The sequence below is a fragment of the Pagrus pagrus genome, assembly GCF_965226575.1.
Source record: "Pagrus pagrus genome assembly, chromosome: 3".
Taxonomy (NCBI): domain Eukaryota; kingdom Metazoa; phylum Chordata; class Actinopteri; order Spariformes; family Sparidae; genus Pagrus; species Pagrus pagrus.
The window spans coordinates 36,278,522-36,306,432 of record NC_140187.1 but is presented as its reverse complement, the minus strand read 5'-3'; the positions used below and the strand labels follow the sequence as shown (position 1 = coordinate 36,306,432).

General features: G+C 38.9%; 1 protein-coding gene across 2 annotated transcripts in view; it reads right to left on the bottom strand.

The window, feature by feature from the left end:
• Positions 1-27,911, bottom strand: part of phf2 (PHD finger protein 2) — a 49,520-nt gene that overhangs the window by 8,298 nt on the left and 13,311 nt on the right. For both annotated transcript variants that reach the window (XM_084349372.1, XM_084349371.1), the window contains exons 3-16: positions 27,540-27,654; positions 27,003-27,163; positions 25,348-25,489; positions 25,057-25,243; positions 24,687-24,849; positions 22,901-22,988; positions 22,457-22,563; positions 18,664-18,755; positions 18,486-18,575; positions 17,104-17,439; positions 16,796-16,912; positions 15,819-15,934; positions 15,435-15,613; positions 14,200-14,267 (exon numbers count right to left, since the gene is read on the bottom strand). In XM_084349372.1, coding sequence (XP_084205498.1) covers positions 14,200-14,267; positions 15,435-15,613; positions 15,819-15,934; positions 16,796-16,912; positions 17,104-17,439; positions 18,486-18,575; positions 18,664-18,755; positions 22,457-22,563; positions 22,901-22,988; positions 24,687-24,849; positions 25,057-25,243; positions 25,348-25,489; positions 27,003-27,163; positions 27,540-27,654 — 1,961 coding nt within the window. The remainder of the gene's footprint in view (positions 1-14,199; positions 14,268-15,434; positions 15,614-15,818; positions 15,935-16,795; positions 16,913-17,103; positions 17,440-18,485; positions 18,576-18,663; positions 18,756-22,456; positions 22,564-22,900; positions 22,989-24,686; positions 24,850-25,056; positions 25,244-25,347; positions 25,490-27,002; positions 27,164-27,539; positions 27,655-27,911) is intronic.

Genomic DNA, 27,911 nt, shown 5'->3' with positions numbered 1-27,911 from the left:
GCTCTGGTGGACTTTTACCGACATAAAAGTAGGGGTCTATGGGTGCAGGCAACATGGAGAGAACATTGTTTATTTGCATATGCTAACACAATTGTAGTGATACCTATGGAATTAGATATATGCCAGAAAGAATGAAATAAAATGTATTCAATATCAGATAAAAATAAGAATTTGAGAGAAAATAAATCTCAAAGCAAAAAAAAGTCATCTCAAAAGAAAAAGCTTGGAAACAAATAATTTGCATAATTTTAAAACTATTGCTCTTTGATAGCATGTCCTTTTGTTGACTCTGCATCTTTCTCGATTATCAGACCTATGTTCTCATTTGCAGCTTTGTGGTTGCGCAGCTTTCTGCTTTGCACTCCCTGACTCTTTGCTTGCCATTCTGGCACAAACCTCTCATGTGGGTGTGGTTTTTCAGGCGTGTGTCCCAATTGGCTAATGGTTGTTTAAGTGACAGCTTTACTAATTTAACAGCATAAAATAAGGTACTTTTTAAGATAATAGGATCCAAAATACTATGGCCAGTCAGGCAAGTAATTGTATCATGTGGTTGCTGATCAACGACCGGCGTTGTTACATAGAAAAAATTACAGAAATGGGGGTTGATGTGTGTCCTTTCAGTCTACCATCAAAGTGGACGAACAACCCCACCAAGTGGCCGGAGGTATCATATCCTGACATATACAACTATGTAACTGAATCGCCAGGTATATATATTTCTGACATGTCACCTTTTCTGTCTTGTGACACATTATGGTTGTTGTTTTTGTAGTCTGTCCATTGTGATGTTACTGATAAAGAAATTACATCATTAACATTAACACGCTTACAGTAACAGGGGTTAAGCATGCTTGCATCCTGCTGGTCGGCACTCATAGACGGTAATAATTCCATCCTCATCCGAGTCTATTCTGTATTGTATCGATTCTGCTTCAGTCGATATTTGTTGGCATTTAGCCTTTCAAAAACAACATTTTCACTGAGGCAAAAAAAGTTGCACCTGGTGGGGTGGTCTAACAGTAATCTAACAGCATCAGAAATTACATCTATATAACTACAATAACAAACAAAAAAAACCCAACTTTTTCAGCTCTTGTTGTTTTGTCTGCAGATGAAGTCAGCCGCTCAGACGAGTGTCAATAATAGTATAATTAATTTCCCAGCCATGTTACTTTCACTTTCATGCAGAATTGTTAACAATGCATAACATTTATGACCTCATGATATGGTATCCTAATAATCATTAATATGCTCTGTGTGGGAATCACACTCTCTCACACACGTCAAATACTGCCTATGCCTATGATACATTAAGAACAGCTGATTTCATGCTGAAGTAATGCTTCAGCTTCCATCAACACTGCTCCTCCTGGTGGATAGATAAAACATTGCAACTGGTTTCCACACATGGCCAAGGGGCATTACGATTCGCCCCCGCATTCACTACGTCATCATTGGGTATCTCATCCCCATTCACACTGCCCTTTCAGTGCGGGAATCATGCACTGATTCTCCTCATCGCTGTCTTTAGCCCTTTTCACACAGAGACTCTGCATTATCTCCGCATTTGTATGTTCACACAGAACCAAGCAGCTCCGGCGTAAAGCCGCACCAGTGTGTCAATTGATACAGCACACCGGCGCTGCGGATCCAAAAGAGGCGTGACGGTACACATCATGATGTTGACATCTGTGTGGTTTTTTCAACGTTTTTCCCCCGGTCTCCACCTGTTAATCTACCTGCCAACTGTTTATAATCATATGGCTGCAGTTATAATGTGTTGTGATTGAGATCCTGATCCACCATGCATCCTGGAAAGTGACAAAGTTACATTTTTCGCTCTAAATTACATAATTACATAATCACCATCAGTAAACAGCAGACAAAGTAACTACAACAACACAATAGTGGAAGGAGACAAACACATGGTGAGTTTAAGTTTTTTGCCGGAGACAGACGCTGTTTTTCGGACAGAAATGTGATGAAGAGTCGGTAGGACAGACAGGTACCACGTTTCCACGTATTGATGCAGTATTTTTTTCCTCATATAAGTTGCAGAGTCTCCGTGTGAAAAGGGCTAAGGACCTCAGGTTCCCGCAGGGACCCTTCACAGATCAGTTAGGGCCCCCTCACGGAGGAATGGGAAGTTTTAGGGGGCTGCATCTGTAGCCCCTTGTTGTGTACCCAAATATGCCAAACTGCTTAATGCATCAGTATTATAAATGAACTTTACCTAAATAAAATATACACTGAAGTTAAAATAAGTTCCCTGGTTTAGTCCAGGAAATATTGGATAAAAAAAGAGAGTAAAAACGAAAATACTCCAATCAAACATCTAATGGCAATATTCTATTACATAACTTAAAGAATAACCCACTAAGGGGGCTTCAGGAAAAATTAGCTGTGGACCCCTGATGATCCTTTCTTTGCTGTTATGTAGTTGTTTAGAGATATGAAACGTGAATTTTAACACATGTAACTCCTGTGTATAATACAGACCTGCTTTATAGCCTTGGATGTTTCACTTGTTATTTTTAAACTCTCTTGCATTTAATAAAATTACCACCAAACTAGAGACACACGATAAATCCCAGAGGACCTGAATCCACGGAGCAGTTGCCTGACTGTTAACTACAAGACTATGTGATAAAATGGTTTCCAGTGACTTCTCATCAGTTAATACAACAGCATCTGGTATAAGTTTCCTTCATTGTCTGCCTTTGTCTGCCTTTTTTCAGTGACAGGATTTTTTATGATGTCAGTATTTTTACAGTGTCACTGATTTTTTCATGTCAACTTTTGTGACTGTATTGGAGTGGAGAGGAGTGGTCTGATAGGAGGGGCAAGGAGAGTATGATTTGCATATCTGCATACTAATGAGGAAATGTCACTCATGTGGACTAGGGGTCCGCCCTGACCTATGAAACTCCCAACAGCAAGTATCTGCTGTTGTTTTATCACTTAAAACAAACTTGTTATTCCTGTCTGCCAGAGCTCTGCTGGAACAAAGTTTGACGTCAGCTAATGTCAGCCATCTATGAGCTATCACAGCTGACGTTAGCTATTGTCAACTACAATAGCTAATGTCAGCATCATTCTGGATCCTACTCATGTTCTCTCAGCCTCTCCCGGCCTTCTGCTGCCCCTGTCGGGAACACTCATCCTCTGGAGCTTCTCTTCAGAGTGTCTCTGTGCTTGGGCTACCCTGCGGTAGCTCCACCACTCGGCCTGTTCGCTCTACCCAACGAGCCCAGGGACACTGCAGCTGCAACAGCCATGTTTACTGGGGTAACTTCACAGTCCGCTACATCAGCTGGCTGCTTGTTTTAAACAACCATGAGAAAGCACAAGCACAACCAACTAACACCAGACAGCCACTGAACATAGAGTTAGGAAATGATAACATGTCGGATACACTGCCAGAGATTTTCGTGGCCATGGTAGTCCATTGGACGAGAGGGAGGGAGATCAGTGGGACCCACATCCCCGACTGAGTGCCTGTTCTTGGCTGTTCTCCTGTGTCCACACCCCCTGGGGGACCTGGTAGTCCATTGTACAGTACAACCAGAGACAGTGAGCCGCAATGAATTGACTGTTTAGTCAGACTACAAAAAGAGACAAGAATTGGCTATCTATTTCCTAACTGTATGTTCAGAGGCGCACCAGGCATCTGGTGTTAATGGGTTGTGCTTGTGTTTTTCTCACGGTTGTTTAGATGGTTGTTTAAAACAAACAACCAGCAGTGGAGCCGATGCAGCGCACTGTGAGCCTAAACATGCCCCTCCAATGTGGCTATCGCAGCTGCAGTGTCTCTGGGCTCGTTAGGTAGATAGGTGGACTGCTGTCTAGCTGCCCTGTCGCTGGTCCACCATCCCGGCCAGTGGGCTCTACCTAACGAGCCCAGAGATACTCTGATGGTGAAGAGTATCTCTGTGTGTTTACCCGCAAAACTAAAGCTCAAAAAATGCCGAAAACTGACATTACCAGAGATAACAGTTGACAGTTTTAGTCTCATGTCAGGGCCTAGCTTTGAGATAAAAACTGTGGGTGCTAGTTAGTTTCAGATGTATTCATGAAAGCCATCGGTGTGCAATCAGTGTGATTGTGGTACCACAGACTCACTGCATTTTCTTTAATGTCCTGAAGATAACAGTCAAAGTCGTCATCAGTATGTATACATTAAGTCTGTTTCTTTCTGCCGTTGTTTATCACATATATCCTGAAGTTAGCTATGCTATGTTAGCAGTCATTAGCAAAAGTTAGCTGTGATAGCTGACACTAGAACAGAACTTGGACCAGCAGGACCGCCTGACTAGAATAACGTCAATTAAAAATTAACTTTTGTGAAAAAATAACAGCAGAGAGAAATAGACTTAACATACCTGTGGTTTGGAAATTTAAGGTAAACTCGTGGAAACTGTGTGCTAGGTGTGTGCTCATGTCAGAACTGTGTCGGCTCCGTAACTGTAAAACTCAGTCGGAGGAGTTGGCCTCATTAGTGTGCAGGTATGCAAAGCACACTGTTCTTGCCCCTCTCATCAGAACCCTCCTCTCTACACCAAAACAGCAACAGAAAGTTGACACTGAAAATCAGTGACACTGAAAAAAGACAGACATGAAGGAAAGATTGGAAGATTGTCATTGAAAAACACATCAATATCCAAATATCCAAATAAAATGAGAATAATAGTTTCACTTTTTACTGTAATTTTTTTCAGTGCCAAAAATTTGCTTCACTGCTAATACAACTTTTTCAGATACAAATGTTTCAAATGCCAGTGTTTCTTTGGTAGTTCATGTTTTGTTTTAATTGTAACTTATTTTTTTATGCCTAAATTCACTGTCACTGTTCTGGGTCCGTGTATCATCTGATCATTCAATTATTCCATTTAATGTGGCAAACGAAAAATGAAAAAACGAGTCAATATTTCGTTTTTCTGTATGCACCAAACATTGAAAACTGGTGTTTGTTTTGCTATTTTCAGCTGTTGGGACCCACAGATGAAGTCATTCATTGTGGATTTCAAAATGGACTCTGAACTGAACTCAGTGTCTCAGAATTCCCCTTTCTTCACACCTAGGTGCAAAATTCAGCTTTGAGCTACTATTGGTCAGGGTGACAGACCCCCCTCTGATCAGAGAGTCAAAACTCCAGCGCCTTCCTTTGTTCTCTCTCTTCTCCTCAAGCCTCTCTTATCCTCAAGGGCTCCTCTACATCTCCCCCCAACGGGGCTGCCTGCCCTCAAGATTTTTTCTTCTGGGCCTAACAGCTGTGGAGAGCTGCAAGCTGCATTTGCAGCAGGGCAAAAGAACTTCTCCTCACTGCAGCGACACGAGGTCCTGCCAGTATTTCTGATCAGTTAGCACCAGCAGCTGCAACGCAAAGCTTACCAGCTAACTTCACAATCTGAGGAACACCAAGCAAGTTAGCACTGAGCTGCTATCCTTGCAAAGGAAAGGAGCGAACCGTTTCCTCCTCTGCCGACTTTCATCAGTCCTTGCACAGCAAGAACAGCATTCAACACTGGAATCCCAACGTTCTCCTGCAACCACCAGCACCTTTTCTTCAAAGACTGGTAACTTTGAACTGGGCTTAGATAGCATAGCATAGCACGGCTAAGCACAGGACTTTAAACTCTGGTTGATGTAATGCATATGTGTTCAAGTTATGTGTGTCCACTGTTTGAGTGTTATTGTGATCTCAGGTCAGGTAATTGGTAGTTTGCTTTCCTAGATGGCTAATTCGCTGTTAGTCGAATGATGCTTCACACAGACTCAGGGTCTTTGCATGCAACTAACCATCTTCTATAGCCTGGCATCCCATCACACACACACACACACACACACACACACACACACACACACACACACAAACACACACACACACACATTTCTTGAGCCTGGAGCATATCACACCCACATGTGATATCAGTGACCACCATTGTTTCTTTGTTCTGCCAGACACACACTCACACACACACACATACACATACACACACACACACACCTGTATATAGTACATGTTAGTTAGTGTGTTTTCGTCTTTGTGTTGAATAAAAGACTTTTTAACCCACATGTTGTCTATTTAATATTGTACAAGAGTGAATGTTGCCAACCTCTACTCTGTCAAGAGCTCCAAAATCCTTCGACCATTACTAGCTGTTATGGTAATATTGGTAGTAGTTATCAAGTTAATTATTAATCAGAGTTACAAACAGTTTAGTACCTTTTCTGAGACTGATTTGGTGAATTGGCTATATTTTCCCTTCTTCAAGGGTGGTGCCCCAAGGTGATCTAATGTAAATTGGATCTTATTAGTAATCAGAATTAATAATTATCCCTGATAATCATTAATTATTATTGATAGCCAAATTTAACCCAAAACTCCCTATTACTGTTGCATGAAGCACTACATTATGGTGCCTCCTGTGATTTAATATTGTACAAGAGTGAATGTTGCCAACCTCTACTCTGTCAAGAGCTCCAAAATCCTTTGACCATTACTAGCTGTTATGGTAATATTGGTTGTAGTTATCACGGTAAATTTTTGCTGTGTGGCCACGCTTTGCGCATGCACAATGTATAGTCGCTCGGTATCCATGGTGAGTAACAACACACCAGTCTGAGCGCCAAAAGTCCCACGGTCCAGTCCATTGACTATATACAGTCTATGGTCCAGTCCCAGTAGACCACTGGAGTCCCACGTTCTAATGGCCTCACTCGAGCCATACGTGTCTCTAATTAATGACATGTTTATGAATGGAGTGAAATATCATGAGATCTCAGAAAAGTTGCGAGAAATGGGTGTCCAGCGGGGAAGCTCTGAAATCATGCAGAGACGCTGCATTATCGTCGCAGCGGTGGTTCGCCAATTCTCTGCCGTTGGTTGTTCACACAGAACCGAGCAGCTTCGGCGTAATTGACGAACCAGAGTGTCATTCACACAGAAAGCCGTCACTGCGGCTTCAAAGGAGGCGTGACGGTACACGTCATGATGATGACGTATCTGTTTTTTTCAAGGTGTTTTCCTGGTGTCCTCCTAATAATCTAAACATGTACCTGCTGACTGTTTATAATCATATGGATGCCGTTATAATGTGTTGTGATTGGAGTCACGTGGGACCGCTGAGGGTGATGGTTGCCTAGAGCTTTCCTCCCGACAAAATCTCCTAATTTTCATGCTTATTCGATAGTTTTAGCCCACATTTTGTGTTAAAACGACGTGTAAAGTATAGCAAAGTTCGAGTGCTTAGGCGTGTCTATTTCGCGTTTATTTTATCCCCTCATGGCATCTTCTACGAAGAATAGAACAGTTAAGCAAGGGATAAACTATGCTAGCATGGCTAGTGGCGCTACACCCAAGACGGGATCCAACACGGCCGGCGTCCCCAGCCCTACAACAGATGCTCTAACAGGACTTCAGGCAACTTTGGAAAAAACAATGCTAGAGATGGCTCAGGTGAGCAGTATACTTAAGGGGCTACAAGAGGATGTTTCCAGCGTTAAGACAGCACAAGCTAAAACTAGCCAGGACATCTCAGCCATATATGAAAGACAGGATGAGGCAGATGGCCGAATTATGGACTTGGAAACTGAGAATGCCAGGCTGGTCTCTGAACTACAGAAAAGAGCAAAGCATTGTGAGGAGATGGAAAGAGTCATCCAAAATGCAGAGAACAGGGATAGACAACTGAACTTGCGGCTGGTTGGATTAAAAGAAAGTGAGGGTGAAAACTTGAGGGAGCTAACTAAGCAGCTCATAAATGACGCTCTGGGAGTGAAGCTAGCTGACAACGAGCTACAGCGGGTTTATCGACCAGGGCCACCATTGACGGAGAAGGATTCCCCTCCGCGACCGGCCGTTATCAGATTTCATTCTCTATTGGAGAGGGACCGAGTGATGACCGCTGTTAAGGGGAAATACAAGAGCAAGACATCGCTGGAATGGAAAGGCTCCAAGATCTCATTCTTTCCAGACGCGACAAAAGCTGTTGCCGAGAAGAGGAGGAAATTCACTGACGTTCGCAAGAAACTTCACGCGATGGACATCCGATTTACACTGGCCTACCCAGCAAAACTTTTCTTTACTTGGAAGGGAAAGAAAATGACTTTTGAAGACCACAAGATGGCGCTGCAGTTCCTTAACAAGGAGATGGAAGACTCTGAATGACTGTGGGTAGGCTGCTTGTCTTAATACAGATGCAGATGTTGGAGATGACAGGTATTTCAGTAGCCTACTAGGGCTAATACTTACTGCATCAGGGCTAGCTGTTCATTGTGGGAGACAATTTGGCTTGAGAACAAACCTCTTTCTGTTTCTTTCTTTTTTTTAAACTCAAGCTATGTTCAGAATAATTACCAAATATAGGCTGCAATTATCATTTGTAATTAATCACCTGAATAACAAGAATACAGCCAACTAATGATAGGGCCTGTGCTAGCCTATTAAGGAGATAATATCTGGTTTTGCTTTACATGTGTGGAACACCTATGTTAATATAGGGCTTAAAATGTTATATGGGGAGTAGGAGGATTGAATGGTGGCCATTGAAGAAGCGCCTCATGGACCGGATCAAGGGAGGGGTTTCCCCCATGAAGCTGTATGGACAGATTTTGTCGGGGAATGTGGGCAAAGATGGGGTGTTGGTTATGTCATTTCCCCTAGGTTCGAGGGGTTGTTCATGTTTAAGTGTGCAGGTGTTTGACCCTGACAGTGTGTGGGCGTTCTTTGCTATTTTTGAATATAGGTTATTATTATTATTTTCCTTTTTTTATCCTTTCCTTGTCCTTACTTGTGGGTGGGGGCAACATGCCATGATGGAGCATAATGTCTGTGAATATACAGGGGAACAGTAATGGTCATATTAGAGTTATTTCCTGGAATATAAATGGGACACAGAATCCCACTAAGTTGAAAAAGTGTCTGCTCTACCTGAAATCAAGACAGGCAGATGTAGTGCTTCTACAAGAGACTCATATGAAGAACTCAGAGGCAATGAAACTCAAGAAGGGCTGGGTGGGTCATGTCTACCATAGTTCATTTGATAGTAAGAAAAGAGGTGTTGCTATACTTGTGCATAAGAAATTGAAGTTTGTTTTACTAAAAGAACACAGGGATGAAGAAGGGAGGGTTGTCTGTATTGAATCACTAATTAATGGAAAGAAAATTAACCTATGCAATATCTATGCCCCTAATGAGGATGATCCTGATTTTTTTCACAAAATAAATAGGCTTCTGGGGACACTTGAAGATGGATATACAATACTTGGAGGTGATTTTAATCAGACTCCAGACCCTGTATTGGATAGATCTAAGTATTCTCTTGCACCATCTAAGGGTCGAGTAGCATTAGGCCATCTACAGGAAGACATTGGGTTGGTTGACATCTGGAGATTGATGAATCCTAGTAAGAGGGAATATACCTTTTACTCACATAATCATAAGTCACACAGTAGAATTGATTATTTCTTTATTTCTAAAGACCTGATTGAATCAGTAATGGATAGTACAATAGGTGTCATAGCATTAACTGACCATGCAGCTGTAGAACTGTGTCTCAATTTGCGTGGAAAAAATCAAGAGTAATAGGTGGAGACTTAATACATCTCTTCTACAAAATGCTGTGTTTAAACAGACAATCTCAGAAGATCTCACAAATTTCTTTCAGATTAATATTGGTTCTACCCCAAAAATGGGCACAGTATGGGAGGCTTCAAAGGCATATATCAGGGGCAAAATCATTGCTGAAGCATCAAAAAAGAAGAAACAAGATAGGGAGACAATCAGTAAGCTGGAGAATGAGATAAAACAAAAAGAGAGAGAAATGTCAGAAAATTTTAGTGAAGACTTGCTGAAACAGGTGTGTGAATTAAAGTATAGCCTAAATTGTATATACAGCAAGAAGGCTGAGTATGCTATGTTTAGGCTTAAGGCCAGCTTCTACGAAAGTGGAGAGAAGGCTGGCAAACTTTTGGCTAGACAACTGAAAAAGCAGGAGACTGCAAGCGGAATTCCTGGTATTAAAACTAGTAATGGAAAGATAGTTACTTCGGCCAAGGAAATTAACCAGGTGTTTATGGTGTTTTACAATAATCTGTATACATCTGATACAGTTTTTAGCCCTGAAAAATTTAAAACATGGTTTTCCAAGATCCAGTTTCCGAGTTTGTCGCCAGAGCAGGTACAGCAATTGGAAGCTCCAATCAGAGAGGAGGAGGTTAGGAAAGCCATTAAGTCAATGCAGTCGGGCAAGGCTCCAGGATTAGATGGTTTTCCTGTTGAGTATTACAAGCTGTACATTGATATCTTAGCGCCTGTCTTGACAAAAGTGTACTCAGAGTCATTATCACTTGGTCAGCTGCCGAACACTCTGAATGAATCAGTAATTTCTATTATTCTTAAGAAGGACAGGGACTCTCTGGATCCAGCTAGTTACCGGCCCATTAGTCTGGCTAATGTAGACTATAAAATTCTCACTAAAGTTCTGGCTATGCGGCTTGAAAATGTTGTTCCTTGTATTATAGACACTGACCAGGTGGGATTTGTAAAGGGCAGATCATCTTCTGACAATTTGAGACGCCTACTCCACCTCATGTGGCAAAACAGAGAGTCTGATGAACCTATTGCAGCCTTCTCTTTAGATGCAGAGAAGGCCTTCGATCGGGTCGAGTGGCGGTTTCTGATCCATGTTCTGGAGAGCTTCGGGTTTGGACAGGGATTCATTAAATGGATTCAGCTGATATATGCAGAACCAAAGGCAGCAGTGTTGACCAATGGGGTAGTTTCACCTTTTTTTCAATATATCTAGAGGCGCAAAACAAGGAGACCCCCTCTCTCCATTATTGTTTATTATGTTTCTTGAGCCACTTGCAATGGCAATTAGATCAGACACAAGCATACAGGGGGTAAGATCAGGAGGAAGGGAGCATAAACTGTTCCTCTATGCGGACGACATCCTTTGGCTGTCTGTGAATCCTGTGTCCTCAGCTCCCAGACTCTTGGAGATTATGGAATTTTTTTCTGAAATATCAGGCTACAAGATTAATTGGCATAAGTCTGAAGTAATGCCAGTGTCCAGAACCTGTCTCTCAACAATAAATGATACACTTCAGTTCAAATGGATAGATTCAGGGATGAAATATCTTGGGATTCGTCTTACTCCAGCTATTAATGACATGGTACAGGCAAATTTTTTTCCTTTGCTTCAGATTATAAAGGCTAATCTGGATAAGTGGAAACTGATCAACCTTAGCCTATGGGGAAAAGTAAACACTATTAAAATGATAGTTGCTCCACAGGTGAATTATATATCCATGATGGTGCCGTTAACTGTTCCAGACTCTTTCTTTAAACAGTACAATCAAATAATCAGGGAATTTCTGTGGAATGGCAAGAAGCCCCGTATAAAGCTTGAAAAGTTGTATACAACTAGAAGCAAGGGAGGGTTGGCTTTGCCTAATGTGGAGTTATACAGAACAGCCTTTGAGGTGTTCAAAATTGCCAAACATTGGAGTGGTGACAGTTCAAATCTGGGATGGTTGGATATAGAGAGGGAGCTGGTGTCTCCATTTGGACCAATTGAGGCTCTTTCACAAACACTTCAGAAGAAGAGACACCCAAACCCAATCCTGCAGTATTCTAGGGAGACCTGGGTAAAGGTGCATAAACAACTGCGTATATCCCAATATAAGCAAGAATATTCATCAATTTGGAATAACCCCTCAATTAAAGTAGGGAGGGAATCCTTTGTTTGGACAACATGGCTAAACAAAAATATCAGTAGGTTAAGTGACTTGTATGGTGATGGTATGTTCCAGTCATTTGAAGAACTCAAACAAAAATTTAACTTAAGAGATAAAGCTGACTTCTGGAAATACTTACAACTGAGGAGCTGTGTAACAAGTCTGAAGGTCTCATTTGATGATGACAGAAATAAGCTACTCGGCTATTTCAAATTGCCTGAGCTTGTGCGTAAGGCCTCTGCTTTCTATAAAATTATGGCAGACAGTATATATGGTCATTATAATCATTTAAGGCAAATCTGGGAGAAGGACCTGAACTCAAACATTCAGGAGGAGGCATGGGAAGAGGTGGTCTTCAATGCAGGGTGGCCGGTGAGGGATGCGCTTAGTAAATTTACACACTATAAGGTTATCCACAGATATTATTACACACCAGTCAAACTTCATAGAATGGGGTTGATGAAGGATAATCTGTGTTGGAAATGCATGAGTGACACAGGCTCCTACCTCCACCTTCTGTGGGAATGCCCTCTGGTTCTTCCTTTTTGGAAACAAATTATTAAAACTATTGGAGAATGGTTAGATACGCCATTACCAGAATCTCCCCAGCTGTGTCTATTAGGAGACAGGTCCCTTTTGCCTCCTGGGGTGTCTAAAGCAGAATCTGCCCTGGCACTAGCTGGGTTTATCTCAGCTGTAAGAATAATCTTAAAACACTGGAAAAGCCAAGTAAGGCCTGGTTTCGCAGACTGGCTAAAGCTGATGACAGACACAGCCTCCTTTGAAGATCTAATTGCAAGATTAAATGATGGTAGGGGTAAATTCTACCAGGTCTGGTCCCACTTCCTACATTTTATTCAATTTCAACTGACTAGTGCCCCATAATGAAAGTATTATCATGCGACATTCCCCCCACACTTCTTTTATTTTGTATATTGTATTTATTTATTTATTTTTTTACATATATATATACCTAAGATGTATTTATTTATTATTATTATAATTTTTATTTTATTTTATTTATTTTTCTTATTGTGATGCAATCGTATTACTGGTTTTCTGTTTTTATTGCCCAGATGGCTGTGAAGTGCGTATATAGCGCAAAGTGTTAGTTGTTAATATGATGGTATGTTATGTGTTTCTTGTGAAAAACAAAAATCAATAAAAAACTTTGATTATAATGTGTTGTGATTGAGATCCTGACCCACCATGCATCCTGGAAAGTGACAAAGTTAACACTTGGTGAGTTAAAGTTTTTGCTGGGGACAGACGCTGTTTTTCGGGCAGAAATGTGACGAAGAGTCGGTCGAACAGAGGCTTTTCCTCAAGGAAGTTACCAAAGACACGACCAGTTACTAGTTACTGTTGTATGTTTCATGTAACGTTGCTTTGTGGGACATTTCTCTATATTTTGTTGAGTGGAGGATCTGTACAGTTATCAGACAGTGAACATCATCAGACCGACACACCCTCGCTCCGCGCCACCAGCTTATCCGTTCATACTGGTTCGGTTCGCCAATACTGCGCCTCTGATACTACCTCTGGAGGCGCATCAGGCGCAGCGAAATTTCACCCCTCGCCGCATCTGAAACTTTCACACAGAGGCGGATGCGGAAAATTGTCGCAGGATCCCCGCATGCAAAAGGCAGTGTGAATGGGGATAATGCGGCATCTCTGTGTGATTTCAGAGCTTCCCCGCTGGACACCCATTTCTTGCAACTTTTCTGAGATCTCATGATGTCACTCCAGAAACATTCATAACCATGTCATTAATTAGAGACATGTATGGCTGGAGTGAGGCCATTAGAACGTGGGACTCCAGTGGTCTACTGGGACTGGACCATAGACTGTACACAGTCAATGGACTGTACCGTGGGACTTTTGGCGCTCAGACTGGTGTGTTGTTGCTCACCATGGATACCGAGCGACTATACATTGTGCATGCACAAAGCGTGGCCACACAGCAGAAATGTACCGTGGGAAATGGTATAACAATAATGGAAAATGTAAATTAGATTTATTATTTCGTTTTGGTTTTCCTTGTTTATTATATTTTCCGTTTTGGGCTGAAAATAGGAAAACAAACACCAGTTTTCAATGTTTGGTGCATACAGAAAAACAGAAAAACGAAATATTGACTAATTTTTTCGTTTTGCGTTTGCCACATTAAATGGAATAATTGAATGATCAGATGATACACGGACCCCACAGCTTAGGTAGCTTCTTACTGTGATTTGCCCAGAATACTTTAAAAAAACAAAAACAACAACAAACAAACATCTGAGCTTTAAAGGAGCACTGCAGCATATTTAAAAAATAATAATAATTTCAGTTGAGAGAGCTTATGTGAAGATGTAGCTGGCTGTGAGAGTCCAATGTTTGCATTGGCTATTTAGCATCACAACATTGATTATCTTCAAGGTGTACTCAAAGGTGATGTCATTTGATACATACCTTGGTCATCAAGGGTTGGAACTTTGTTTTCTTGGCTGGTTGAATGGGTTCTCTGATGTCTGACAAAACTGGGACAGAAAGGAATTTCTTCATTGACCAGCTAAAACTCATATGCACATGTTTTCATTACATAGCAGATAGTCAGGCTGGGTGTTTATATTTGGTATCAGTGCCCATACAATACCTACTTATAACAACAACAAAATAACTGAAAAGAAAGAGTTTTTATTTTGATGAATGTTCTAACCCAGCCTGATAATTAGACTGAATTCCCATTTCATTCTATCATTCCGCAGTTTATTTTACTTAGTTTTTGATTAACCCAATCTCTCTATACTGCCACTAGCAATTTCAAATGATACTGAAACTGTGGCAGATAAAGCTAGAAGCAGTTTTCCATGATGGTCAAAGAAATATGGCAATTTAAGTCTTTACTTCTGTAAGTCAAAAACCTGTAAGGCCATTTTTGTGGCCATTTTCCTGTTTCTTTTTTTCATGGCTGTAGCTATCAAGCTATTTGGAAGATGATGTCTCGATTTTTAATCCCGCCTACAAAGCTATGATTGGTGAATTGTTTTTCTAGCCAAACTCACAACATGTAATTTCTCTTGTCTCTTTATCAGAACAGAACAAAAGACATAAGCAGCGTGGGCTCATGGTAGTTACACCACGGCTGATGAAAATCAGACATGTTCATAAATGAGGTAATTGTTTAAAATGTAATTCATGTTATGTTAAGTCTATTTGCTGACTTCCTTTCTCACCCTCTGACTCTCTCCTGGAAGTTACAGTGACAGGCGACCAAATTAAATGCACCATTAGCTTGAGTAAACTTGTGAATTTCTCTGGGTTTGAACATTGTTCGAAACATTTGGGATAATGTAAGTACACAACTCAACAAAATATATAACAAAGATATAGTTGTTTTTAGAAATCTTACATATTATATCTCTTAATGATTAAACATCATAGATGTGATTCAGAGGATTCGTGGGTCTGGAACAAGACAAGTTTCACCCTTTTTGTATCCAATGTTTCCAAATATGCCAAACTACTTTATGCATCAGTATTAAACATTTAGAATGGTGGATCAAAAAATAATACTCAATAACCATACTCAATGCTACAGACACATTTAAGTTGACACTTAAAAAGTTGCTAGGGTTTGATACCCAACCCTAGTTGATAGTCGTAATAAACTGAAACACTACACAAAATAAATCCCAAATACTCACAGGAGTGATCTCTTTTAACTGTGTTTTTTTTCCGCCTGATTGGGAATTCATCAATCTTCAGCTCCCCCTCATCTGAGACATACTCATACTCATCTCTTACTGGCTTGGTTTTGTCCTCTTTTAGGTTTTGTAATGATCCAAAAACACTTGAGTTGGTCTGAGGTTTCAGCGTCTTGGAGCTGAAAAGGAAACAGCAGGACAATAAAGGAGTGAGGGCTCACCCAGGCACTCACAGTGAGAAGTCCTTGAATTAGCTTTAATGGATATGGTGCTGATATGGCACATAGCTCTGTAATCAATGCACCACGTTAACCAGAAGGTTAACATGCTCTTCTCTCCTCTTATGAAACATTTATATGGCAATCTTAGCCATTCCATACATACCCCAGCATTTTCTTGTGAGACATAGTAAAGCTGAACTTGTCTTTATTGCCTGACAGCAGGGTTCTGTCAAATCTGCACTCTTCCTCCATTTTCAGCAGAGAGTCTGGTTTACTATTCTGTAAAAGTTAAAGAGGAAATAATGTCAAAAAAGCACATGCGCAAATCACAATTAACTCAAAGCTGCACCTCCGCGCACCAGCCAAGGTGCTGTTCAGGAGCTGTGGCATTTAATAATGACCAGAACATTTTTTGCAGAATATTATGATGTCACAGTGCATTTAGCCTCTGACATTTGGATATCAGATGTCATAATTATATTATTTTATCTTATTAGACATGTGTTTGTCAAATTTGATCTAAATTATCATCTGAATTCTTGTATGTGTTCTTGAGATACCACGTTCACAAGAATAAGGCTTTATGAGGTCACAATGACTTTGACCTTTGGCCACAAAAATCTAATCAGTTCATCCTGGAGTGAACATCTGAACCAAATTTGAAGAAATTCCCTCATGGTGCTCACAAGAATGGGATTGATGGATGGCCGGACGGCTAGATGGCCAGATGACAACACAAAAACATAATGCCTCCAGCCACGACTGTTGCCGGTGCGTAGGCATAAAAATGACTTAAATGACGAACTGTAATGTGAAACAGGATTAACCAACTGTAGCTCTTTGCGCTCTTTAGTTTTCCAGGCTTCAAACTCTGCTGTCATCAGACTCTTTCCAGCAACAGAAAGAGAGAAGTGTGTTTTAAACAAGATTTTCAAATAAACCCATTCTGATCACTCAAAATATTTTAGATGATAATATGCTTTAATGTTCAGAATACAGGCTTGCCTTCACTACACATTCATTCATTGTATGTATCTGTTTTTTATTTTATTTTAAAGGATTGTGATTTTTATTTATTTTTGGCCTATAACCAACAGGCATTAGTTTAAATCATGACAAGACAAGTGTAAATATTCTTACCTTATACTTCCATTTTGCTTCAGTCTTGTTTTTGTTCTGCTCTCTGATTTCAAATTTCTCCATGTTGTTCTGCTTTGATATTTCTTTCTCTGTCATACTCAGGACATTCTTAACAGCCTGTAAAATAGACGTATTTGAACAAGGATACAATCATTAACAGACAAATTCATCCAACAGTAACTATTGGTTGCTTTAATTTAACTATGCATACCAATTTGAAAAGAAAGAAAAAAGCACTAAGGATACAAATAATCAGTCAACAAAAAATGAACAACTTTTAATTTACAGTAACATCAAGATCTGCTCACCTTTGTCTTTTTTGGCTGGTCCATCTTACTCAAGATGTCTTTTGCATGGGACTCAAGGGCTGCGAAGCTGGAGGGTTTAGGAGGTGGCGACGACTCTTTTGCTTTCTTCGCTTTCTTCTTTCCACCCTCCTTGGCCTTCGGGACCTTCGGAGGTTTGGGTGACTTGGGCATCTTTGGGGGTTTGGGAGGTTTGGAGGCTTTCTTTCTGGCCTTTTCTCTGCTAGGCGAGGGGACTTGGGCTGGGGAGACGGGCTCCTCAGGCTCGGAGTGGGTAGACGGTGGTTCCTCCACTGGTATCTTAATACTGGGCTCACTCTTGATGGCTTTGGTTGCATTCTGGAATAAAGGTGGGGAATTGTCAACTGAGCTATGATTTTCTAATCAGCAATAAAACCCCAACAAAACAAATAATTACTGAAATTATTAGTTTATTCATCATCTTTAAAAAAATCTAATGGCAATTTTGATTATTAAATAAAACAATATTCATTTATTAAGTAAAAAAAAAAGCAGTTTGTCGAGTTTTGACATTTTGTAGGTTCAATGCATTGAAATTTTTTTTTCCCAATTTTAAGCTATGGTGTTAAACTTCAGACTTCATGTCTGGGAACCTCTGGTCTTTCTTCATTCACCTGTAATTGACAACTGTTTTTCTACTCAGGATTTTAAGTTATGGTGGCCTAGAAGGGTCGAACCAAATGCAAAAGTCACAACACGAATGCTAGCCTACAGAGGGACCACAAATAAAAAGTTACAAAAAGAAAATTACGTTTTTGCACATATAAGTGAAACTAGACTTTATCTGTATTTGTCACCATTTACAGCAGTTTTTCTCTGTGTTTTCAGGAAGATGTGTGACCTAAGCAAAAATGTACAGTGCAGAACAGTACAGTCTTAAAACTAAGAGTCACATTTAAATTGCACATTAAATTAAGAGTTTAAGTGTAATTAACATCTTGGGTAACAATATATGTGAGAAGTGAAGACTAGGCTATTTGTCCATCTACCTCAAATCCAAAGATCCACCTCTGAGGTGGGATCCAAATGATCCATGATTTTGGCATCAAATTGATCCAGATCTCTGCCTTAAAGTTTGAAATACCCAAAAGCAGCATTTTATCCGGATGTCAGGTAGGATTGATTACCAAATCTGAATCTGAATCTTCAGGATCAGAAATCTTTGGATCTGCTTTGAAATACCTAATTTGTGGATCAGGTCAGAATTTAATCCAATCCGCCCAATATAATCCTGTGAGATCATTTTGTAATACTACATGCATCACCATTAACATCATCTCTTACTGCCAAAGTGAAAAAACTACCTGGAACTTTAAGTGAATGGTTGGTAATATCACATTAAACCAGAAATAAAATCAAATTACCTCTGACAGTCTGATCTCTTTTGCCAGATCCTTAATGAGCTGTGAAGGTTTCATGTTCTCTGGAAGCTCATCTTCATGTTCCAAGAGGGCCTGTTGAAAAAAAAAAAAACAGTCATTCCATTTCACAGCATCGAAGACAGACAACTGAAACACATACTGTATAATCATGTGTCAATACCTGTTTTTTAGTCCAAGCTCTAAAGGCTCCATTGATGATTTTGGCACCATGTATCAGATATGGTGCTGGTTGCTTATTTGCTTTATGTAAACCTGCAAAATAAAAAGTGCACGTTATCATTGAAAGAATCATGACTTTAAACGTGCATTAGTAGCAGAGATTTACAGGCTGTATTAAGCTTCTCACACACAAGAACTAATGAGCTGACACTTCAGTCTGTCAAATTACAAAGAGAAACCAAAGTTATTGCACTCATCAGTGGTGACTGTGTGTTTAAACAAACTGTCCTGTCCTGAGCCAGAGCTGAGCTCAAAAACAGCTGAGTGACACATTAAAGTTCTCAAGGTACACAATCAAAATCTCCCTACTCACTCACTCTCTATGACTTTGCATCAGCTATGTCACTAAAATGTCAGATGTAACTACTGTGTGTACAGTATGTGGCTATGAAAAAGATCAATTTCATGTGGCAGTTGTTCACAGTACAATGAAATAAAGCTTATTAAAATGACTGCACAGTATATACTTTCAACTGCTACTATATCACACAGTGTACAGTATAAACTATGTATATGAGAATATAGTGTACAAATAAATGGTTTTGAATATTTTATTGCAAATGTACAGTATCTTAATAGGTAAAGTGGCGCAGACATTTTAACTCAACCAACACTTATACTGCCTTATACAATAAGAGCTGCTTGATATGGTATAAAAAAATACTGCAATTATTTGACAGATAGATGACAGATTTGACAGTGTGAATGATCATTTTTGCTGAAAAAACTATTAATATCATGATGACATGACATAACTATTTTGTCACACATTTGACCTTTATCAAAAAAGTATTATTTGGAAATTGCACTTGGCCATATTGCAAAAGCTTAGAAATTCCCTTTTGGAAAAACATTTGCCCTGAACATTTATTTGAAAAGTCAGCAAAACTGTATGGAAAATATTATTTGTAGTTTAAAAAAGTTACAACTAGCAAACGATAACATATATTATGGTTGCAACATTATGAGAATTTCACGGTACGATAACCCACTCACAAAATGGTGTACAAGATTACACTTTACCAACAGTTACAAGGACCCTTAAAGGAATAAAAACATAAGGTTTTTTATTATAATGTTAAAAAATATTATCTCCTGACACTAGATATGTAACAGCATACCAAATTTTGTGATAAAAAATACCACGACACCATTGTGGAACTGTGGCGATATCTACTAACATATCACATGGTTATTTTGTTCCTAAAGTTCATGGATCGAACAAGGGAAATCAGTATGAATGCATTCTCCTGTGTCTCCTTGCCATTGTATTGTTCTGTTTGAACAGCAGAGGGCCTCAATCCCCCAGTAACCTGCCCAACTCCACCTCTGATTGGTTGGCTTGTTGGTTTCGTTCTCAATGCTTGACTGTGTAACTGTTATATAGACGCTTTGGCAATGTCTGTTTTCAGCCGTCTTCGAGCTGAAATAACACTCAGACATCTACCCACCTGGTATTCCCACTGTACAACCAGAAGGAGGGAGAGATTGCTACTGGCTGCTGTATTTTTCTGCAATTGTACATAGTCCAATGGCTACTTTTTACACATGCTTAGGTCATGGCCAGCTAGTTTTATTATACTATAGAAGAAAAGCAGAAGTATCTCAAGTAAAAAGTAAAAACAAATTGTATATAAAAAATAAATGCTGTACACATCGCATTTATTACATTATGAAGTAATTTTTCTTTTCAAATATATATACATTTTTCAAATATCGTGGTAAATATCATACCGTGGACTAGACTGTAATGATATCATACCCTGAGTTCTTGGTATTGTTACATCCCTACCTGACATACATTACACTTGATACATAATTGAAATAAATATATTTTTACTAACCCTTATATGGTAGAATTAGACAAGCAAATGGACACGGTATGATGATAGTACCACAATATACCTTGAAACCGGTATACCACTGCAACCCTAATATACACATATATAACAATATATTGGCCGATACTTATTTTTCAAACAGAAATACATAACATAAATAATATTTGATAAGGATCTTTTGGGGAACATTTTTTTTTTTAAGATTTGTGATTGAAATATCTACTGAGCAGGATATTTTACAGTTGGAAAATAAACTGTCAATTCTTTCTGTTGGATAAACTATATAATGGTGTTACTACATCATATCATATCATATCATATTTGCAGACATGATATATCTGCAATAATATCAGCCAGGCTCTATTCCTATCTCACTGACGTGCTCCCGTAAACAAACCAAAATAAAGGGAATTATAGATAGAAGATCACAATGTTTATGTACAATGACTTCTGGGTAGAAAACCCCTGCATCACGCATTAGCTTACATACAATTGAATTGTCTTTTTTAATAATGCTATTTCAAAGTGTATACATCTAATTCATCCAAAATGATTTGATGATTTCATATCTCATTAATAACAGCACTTTCACTGATGTTAGATTGGAGACCAATAGGTTGGACCACCTAGTTTTACTATATATCTTTAAATGTTATAGTTGCAGCAGAAAATGACAATACAAGTGAACAAGTGTGCGGATTTCACATATCTCCACAATGCAATTCAACGGCCAGTTTACTTCCCGGAAGTAACTGTTGTTACCACAACGTCATGGTGATTCAGTCTATACTGCCAGTGACACCCCTGTAGATCGTACCTATTCAGTGTATGCCTATGGTTTGTGGGAGACGTGCATGAGTTTGGCAGGTGGGTTTGGGGGTCCTCCCAGAAGAAAAAGTTACTTATTTTAAGAACAAAAAAACCCCAATAATAATATTTTTTTTAAAAAGAAGGAATTCCACACGATTTTGGACCATTGACCCAAATCTACTGGGGACCTAACTATGGTCTACAACCATTAGATCTGTGAAAATTGATTTAGTTAGTTTGGATGCTCTCCACATTGATTTTACATTCATTCGGCTTAGGTGGTGCCAAAAATGACTTGGGTGCCTTATAAAGCCTAGAGGTAGGAAAAGCCCTGTTATTGATTGCATGAAGCTAACGTGACTTTTTCAGCTCTAATTTTTGGCAAAGACTCACCAGTCTAGATTAAACTGTGACAACTACAGCCATAACTCATGTGAAATTATGCAAATTCAGCTTCACCCTTTGATTTCAGTTAAATGGCAGAAATGTACCCACCGAATATCTAAGTAGTTCTATCAAATTAAGTGGATTTACAACCAAAACAGGAAATTATTTATAAAATCAAGGCTGAGTAACAGCAGGAGTGAAGTGAATCTTTCTCTTGTGCTGAAAGAGCTGACCTTGAAGTTAAAAAGAATAATGGTATATTAATGGCAAGGCCTTGTGGGTTTGAAGCAGTGTGCGCCACACACCATACACACATCCACACAGAAAATGTTGAAACATAAACACTTGGCCCAAGCCAGCTGAACAGAGTTTAAACACAGGCTTGTAATGGAGCAAGTGATTCTAGCTGGGCCAAACCTTTTGAAGCTAATCATCTGTGAACTCGACAATTCACCGATTTAATGACTGAAATAATATTAGAGCATCCAGCTCCTCATCTGTGCAACAGACACGCAGCCACACAGTGAATGTTCTGCTCGGAAAAAGGCCTTTCTGACATTGTTTGTGTTTTCTCTGCTTTCATGCATTCTTCTGGAGAAATGGCGTGTCAAATGAAGATGTAAATTTACATTGTAATACCACATATTGGAGCAAAAATTAAACCTATAAATACATAAAAACTGATTTAGGGTTTACCTTTGAATCGCTCAAGGAGATGTCGTCCCACATACCAGCACGCCGTCTCAAAGTTGGGGAAGGGGGTGAGAGTTTTGACCTTTAGTCGCTTCTCGATTTCATATGCTCTGAGGAGAATAAATCAAGATAATTCATCATGAATTACCAACAGGTTTATTTAAAAAAACTTAGCAATTCCCACAGTATTTCCAAATGTGGAGAATTCAGACACATTGGTGGAATTTGGAGCTAAAACAAGCATGGATCCACTAGAAACACCTGTGTAAAATCAGCCAAGGTCAAATATCCACTGTAACACTAAATCGCCCCAAATTAGGACATGACAGTCTGAAAGAGGCATGGTGGCTCACACCAGTTAATACAAGGAAAAGGCCAGTTATCAAACACAACAACAACACAAAATAAAGTCTGAATGTGTGTGTTTAATAAGACAGGTGTCCAAACCTCATCTGCATCTCCACACTCAGGTTGTGGACAAAGTGTCCAGAGAATGCCAGGCAGTCGACTGGAGTCAGTATTGCATTGATCCAACCTAAGCAAATAAAAACATCCAGTGGTTGTAAATAATACAACTATTTATTCATGCATTCATTGTTTCTAATGAAAGAGTAAAAAATGTAATTATTATGACTTGTTGCAATTCACTGTTTAGTTGTAATCCACCTCCTTCATCCACTACATCATTTTATACCATTATTTGACATTTAACTTTTTAAAAATGTATTACCACTTTTTAAAAACCTTTTCAGAAGTGTGCCTCACCACAGGGGACCGAGGCTTACAAAACACTCGACAGCAACAAAAATCAATATGATTGTGTGACAAATCCTGATGCACAGTAGGAGATGTGAGATGATGTCATTCTATCTATCCTCAGAGATTCCACACTGTGATAGCTCGCCCTTTCATTCACCTGGATGTATTGGACCATTGTGTACAATGACGCAAATCAATGAACAGCATGTTGATGAAGGTTCTCAGTCATCCAGGTCATGGTAATTCTAAGTGCTGTATCGTAGGCAACTGGACTCTCATCCAAGAGGCTTCCTCAGTTCTAACTATCTGGATGGGAGTTTGCAGGCTTGTAAACTCTGTGTGGGAGTGTCCTAACAGAGTCGTTAAGGACACGTGTGAGCTCTGAGTTTCAGAGTCGTTAGGGCCACTTGTGGGTCGTTGACCCAACCGGCCTTCATGTGGGTTGCTAGGGCTAGGTGAGCCCAGGTGTGAATGGTTGTTAAGCTGTCTGGGGAGGGAACTCAGTACTGCATTGTAGGTGGGTGATAAGTGTGTCTTAGGCCACCTCCTCTGTCATAGATGGATTCCTTTACTCCTCTTTCAAACCATGTGTCTTCTCTGGCCAAGATGTTTACATTGTTGTCCTCAAAGGAATGATTCTTCTCCTTCAGATGTAAGTGGAATGAACAGCACTTATTTATATAGTAATACTGTTGTTTTAACGTGATTTTTGCATCACCATAATGTGGTATTTAATTTGCTAGATTATCAGACATTACTGTCTTGTTATTTTATCCATAAAAATGTCTCAATTTATTTTCCGGACAAATAAATTACAACATAAAATATAACATCACGTATAATGTAAAGAGGATTATATCCATATCTCCAACATTAAAGTTGAAAAAAAAAACTAAACCATGCATTTTATTTGCATGTTGTTAAATGACTATTTAATCAATAGGAAAAATCTAAATAAAGCATCTACAACATTATAAAAGTATTCTAATTTCTTGGATTTCTCTTAAATTTAGTAGATTTAGGTTTTAAAAAATAAGTATTTTTATTCTTATTATTTTAATTAACTGATTACTCTCTAAAAAATCTGAATATATGAAAAGTTCCCATGGTTCAAAGTGGCGTAAATTAATTGTCTTGCCCAAACAGTCTAAAAAAATGACACAAAAAAGGAAGAAACCAGAGTGTGTTTAGAGTTTTTTCTTTTAAAACTTACTTCAATGATTATTCACTTATTAGCTAATTATTTCAGGACTAAACATTATCATCATTTATCATTTTATACATGTTATGCACATGTGGTGTCTCCGATTAATCTCCGATCTGATAGAATGTAAAATAAAGGCTTTCATGAATTTTTCAAGAAAATGCTGTAATTTGAAGGGTTTCCCTTACAAATTAAACAGTATTATTTGTATGATTAAATGTTCCTCTATATCCTGTCCAGCTATATTCATGACCTGAGTGCAGCTCTAACCTGATGGGATGAATAGAGTCTGCCCTTGCTTCAGAGTACATTTATAACACTTGTCCACCTGGTCGGCAAAGAACATTTCACTGTGATTGGACGATGATCTCCACCGCTCATACAGAGACAGGTTGGCGGAGGTGGGCTTGATGAGGAAGAAGATCTTCTCTCCCTGAAAACACAAACACCATCACATTTTCTGGCCACACAATCATGGACAATAATGTATTCCACATTTCCTCTTAAAAATCACTTCAGAATAGAAGATAATCAGCGCTGTACACTCATCAGAGACAGATGACACTGACTGTTACGCACCCATTTTTGTTATAAGGCCAGTTCTGACTAACACATTGGTCTAACCATGAGTGTGACAGACCTTTAGGACATGGTACCAGACGGAGGCACCACCGCACTCAATGTGGAAATCTGTGTAGCTGTCTTTGACGCAGATGAGACAGTATTTGGTGACTTTTGGTTTCCCAAGCAGAGCGTCATCAGGCCAGTAGTTTTCTACCCATGACAACCGCCGCACAATCTGTGGACTCTCCACTATACTGTTCATCCTGTCCAAGAAAAACACACACCGATTACAAACAAGATTTTCACAGTGGCATCTTTATGAAACAAATCTCACTTGATTCAAACTTCACTATAAGTAAAAGTGTACCTCGTGTCAGTGAACTCCAGGTTGATGACGTTTAACACTTTCTTTCTGTTTGTGCTGTAGTAATAATCTACAAACTCTTTGAGTTTCATCTTGCTGTCAGTCTGTTTGGTGACGTCAACCACGTCCACGCCAACATCAGGACCTGAGACAATAACAGAGGACACAGAAGACACGATAAAGCAAGCTGAAGGAAAACTAACCACCTACAAGCTAAACATTTTCTTTAAACAGGAAACTGGTTTACAAAATATGTCTGGAGCGGTGTTCTGTTGAGATGTATCAAATGATCTCATCACCGAGCACCAGTGCACAGGAAAATATGGAACAGATGCACCCCCTGTTGACAAGCAAATAGTATAGTACATTTTTATCTTGTGAGGTCCCCAACTTAAACACAAATATTAGTTAATGTATTAATTAATGGGATGGCCATTACTCTTGATAAAGACACTCAGAATGTGCATACAAACTGCATTCGTCTGTAGTTGTAATTCTCTCTTCTTTTGCACTGCCCAAAATAGTTTTGATCTGCTTTCTAAATGAAGATACCCTTCGATAGTTATAGTAATAGTAGAACAGTAGTACTGCAAGTATTAATTGTATATTTATAGCAGGAATCGCTGCACTGGAGTAAAAGTAAAGAAGTAAAAGTTATTGTAGGAATACATATAACAGTAACAGCATTAGCAGTCATCAAAGTAGTAGTAGAGGTACTGCTGATTGTAGATATTACTGTCCAAGTAATTACATATACATACTTAAAATGACATAATTTTAATCTATTAGCAGCAGTAGAAGTAGTAAATATACAACCCTGATTCAAAAATGTTGTGACGCTGTGTGAATCGTAAATAAAAACAGAATAAAGTAATTTGTAAACAAACTGTTTACCGACAACGATAAGCATATATTTACAAAAATCATAGAAGTTGATGAGGTAAAACATTAAGATAATGTCTTTGTACTTTTTGCAAAGGTTTATATGCCCAAAAGGATTAGCAAATTAACACATTTTGTTTTCATTTCACGTGTTACACGGTGTCCAAACTTTTTTAGTGAGTAGAGGTAGAATTAAAAAAATATAGTAGTTGCAACAGTAGTAGTAGTATTGTTAGTACTGGCAAAAATAATATTAGTAGTAACACTTGTAGTAGTAGTGATAGCATTAGTTAAAGCAGTAGTACATTTATAGTACATTTATCATGGTAACAGTGGTAGTGTCAGAATCAGTCCTAATGTCAAAGCCTTAATGCAGTATAGTTGCCAGGTTGTAGTAATCAGTGGTGTGAAAAAGTATGCAAAAGTTATACTTGAGTAAAAGTAAAAATATCGTGTTAAAATATTACTTTGGTAAAAATTAAAACCACCTGTACAAATTGTACTTCAGTAAAAACCTCAAAGAATCTGATATTAAATTTACTTAAGTTTCAAAAGCACAAGTAAACATACAACTTATACATATATTTACATGTATGTACTGCATATACTATATACATTTTAAGTTATTAATTGTAGTGGAAAGTGCAATATTTGCCTCCATAAATATTGCAGAGGTAGTATAAAGAAACAGAAAGTGGAAATACTAGAAGTACCCAAAAATTTTATTTAAGTACAGTAAAATCCATTACTGGTAGTAATAGAACTCAGTTCCTCACCGACATAGTTCTCCACATCACTGATATAGAAGGTGGGGGCAGGCATGGACATGCCCAGGCTGTCTTTCTTCTGAGCCAGGATTGGCTCGTTGAAGCCGTTCTCCTCCAGGTACTCCATGGTCAACTGACTGCCGCTCAGCTTCACCACTATGTCATCAGAACTGGAGACCACAGGACAAATGTGTGTTCAAAGGTTTTTGTAAAATGAAGAAATTAAATAAGATCTGATAACTACAGCATATCTTGAAAAGTAATAAGACAGTGCCCTCTAGTGGAATTATTAATAAAGTGCAGAATAATATTGACAGGAGGTTATTTTAAGGAGTCCCTACTAACATTTCAAGAGCTCTAATGAATATGAGGAATCATTTAATTTCATTATAATTGAATTTATTAAACGTGATCCCAATTAGAGTGTTGAGTTTGACTATTTCAATTGTTTAGAAGGTTAAAATTTGTCAGAACTTTATCTCACATTACTGACCCATTTGTGGTGTTGCCTGCTGTATAGTTCGGTAACAAGGATAAATGATTTACCTGGGAAACGTCCTACTGCGAAGCTCCTTAATGAAAACCTGACTGCCATTCTGAACAGCTTTGATATCTGTGCTTTGCCCAGTGTCATGTTTGCTCCAGTTCTTTTTCTTTTTCACTGAAGAGCAGAAAAAAAACACACAAAACAAGAATGAAGTAACACACTGCAGCTAATGACTTGACCAAATAATTTAATTCCATATTCAGACATACAATCTTGTTCCTCAAAAAACTTGTTGTTTTTTTTCAGCACAGTTTGAGAATTGAGAATTTTACATGGCATAACAGAAATGTGAGAAGAACTGGAAAGATCACATCACTAAGGCAGTTTCACTTTTTCTTTTTTAAAGGTGTAATTAAGAAATGTATTAAATG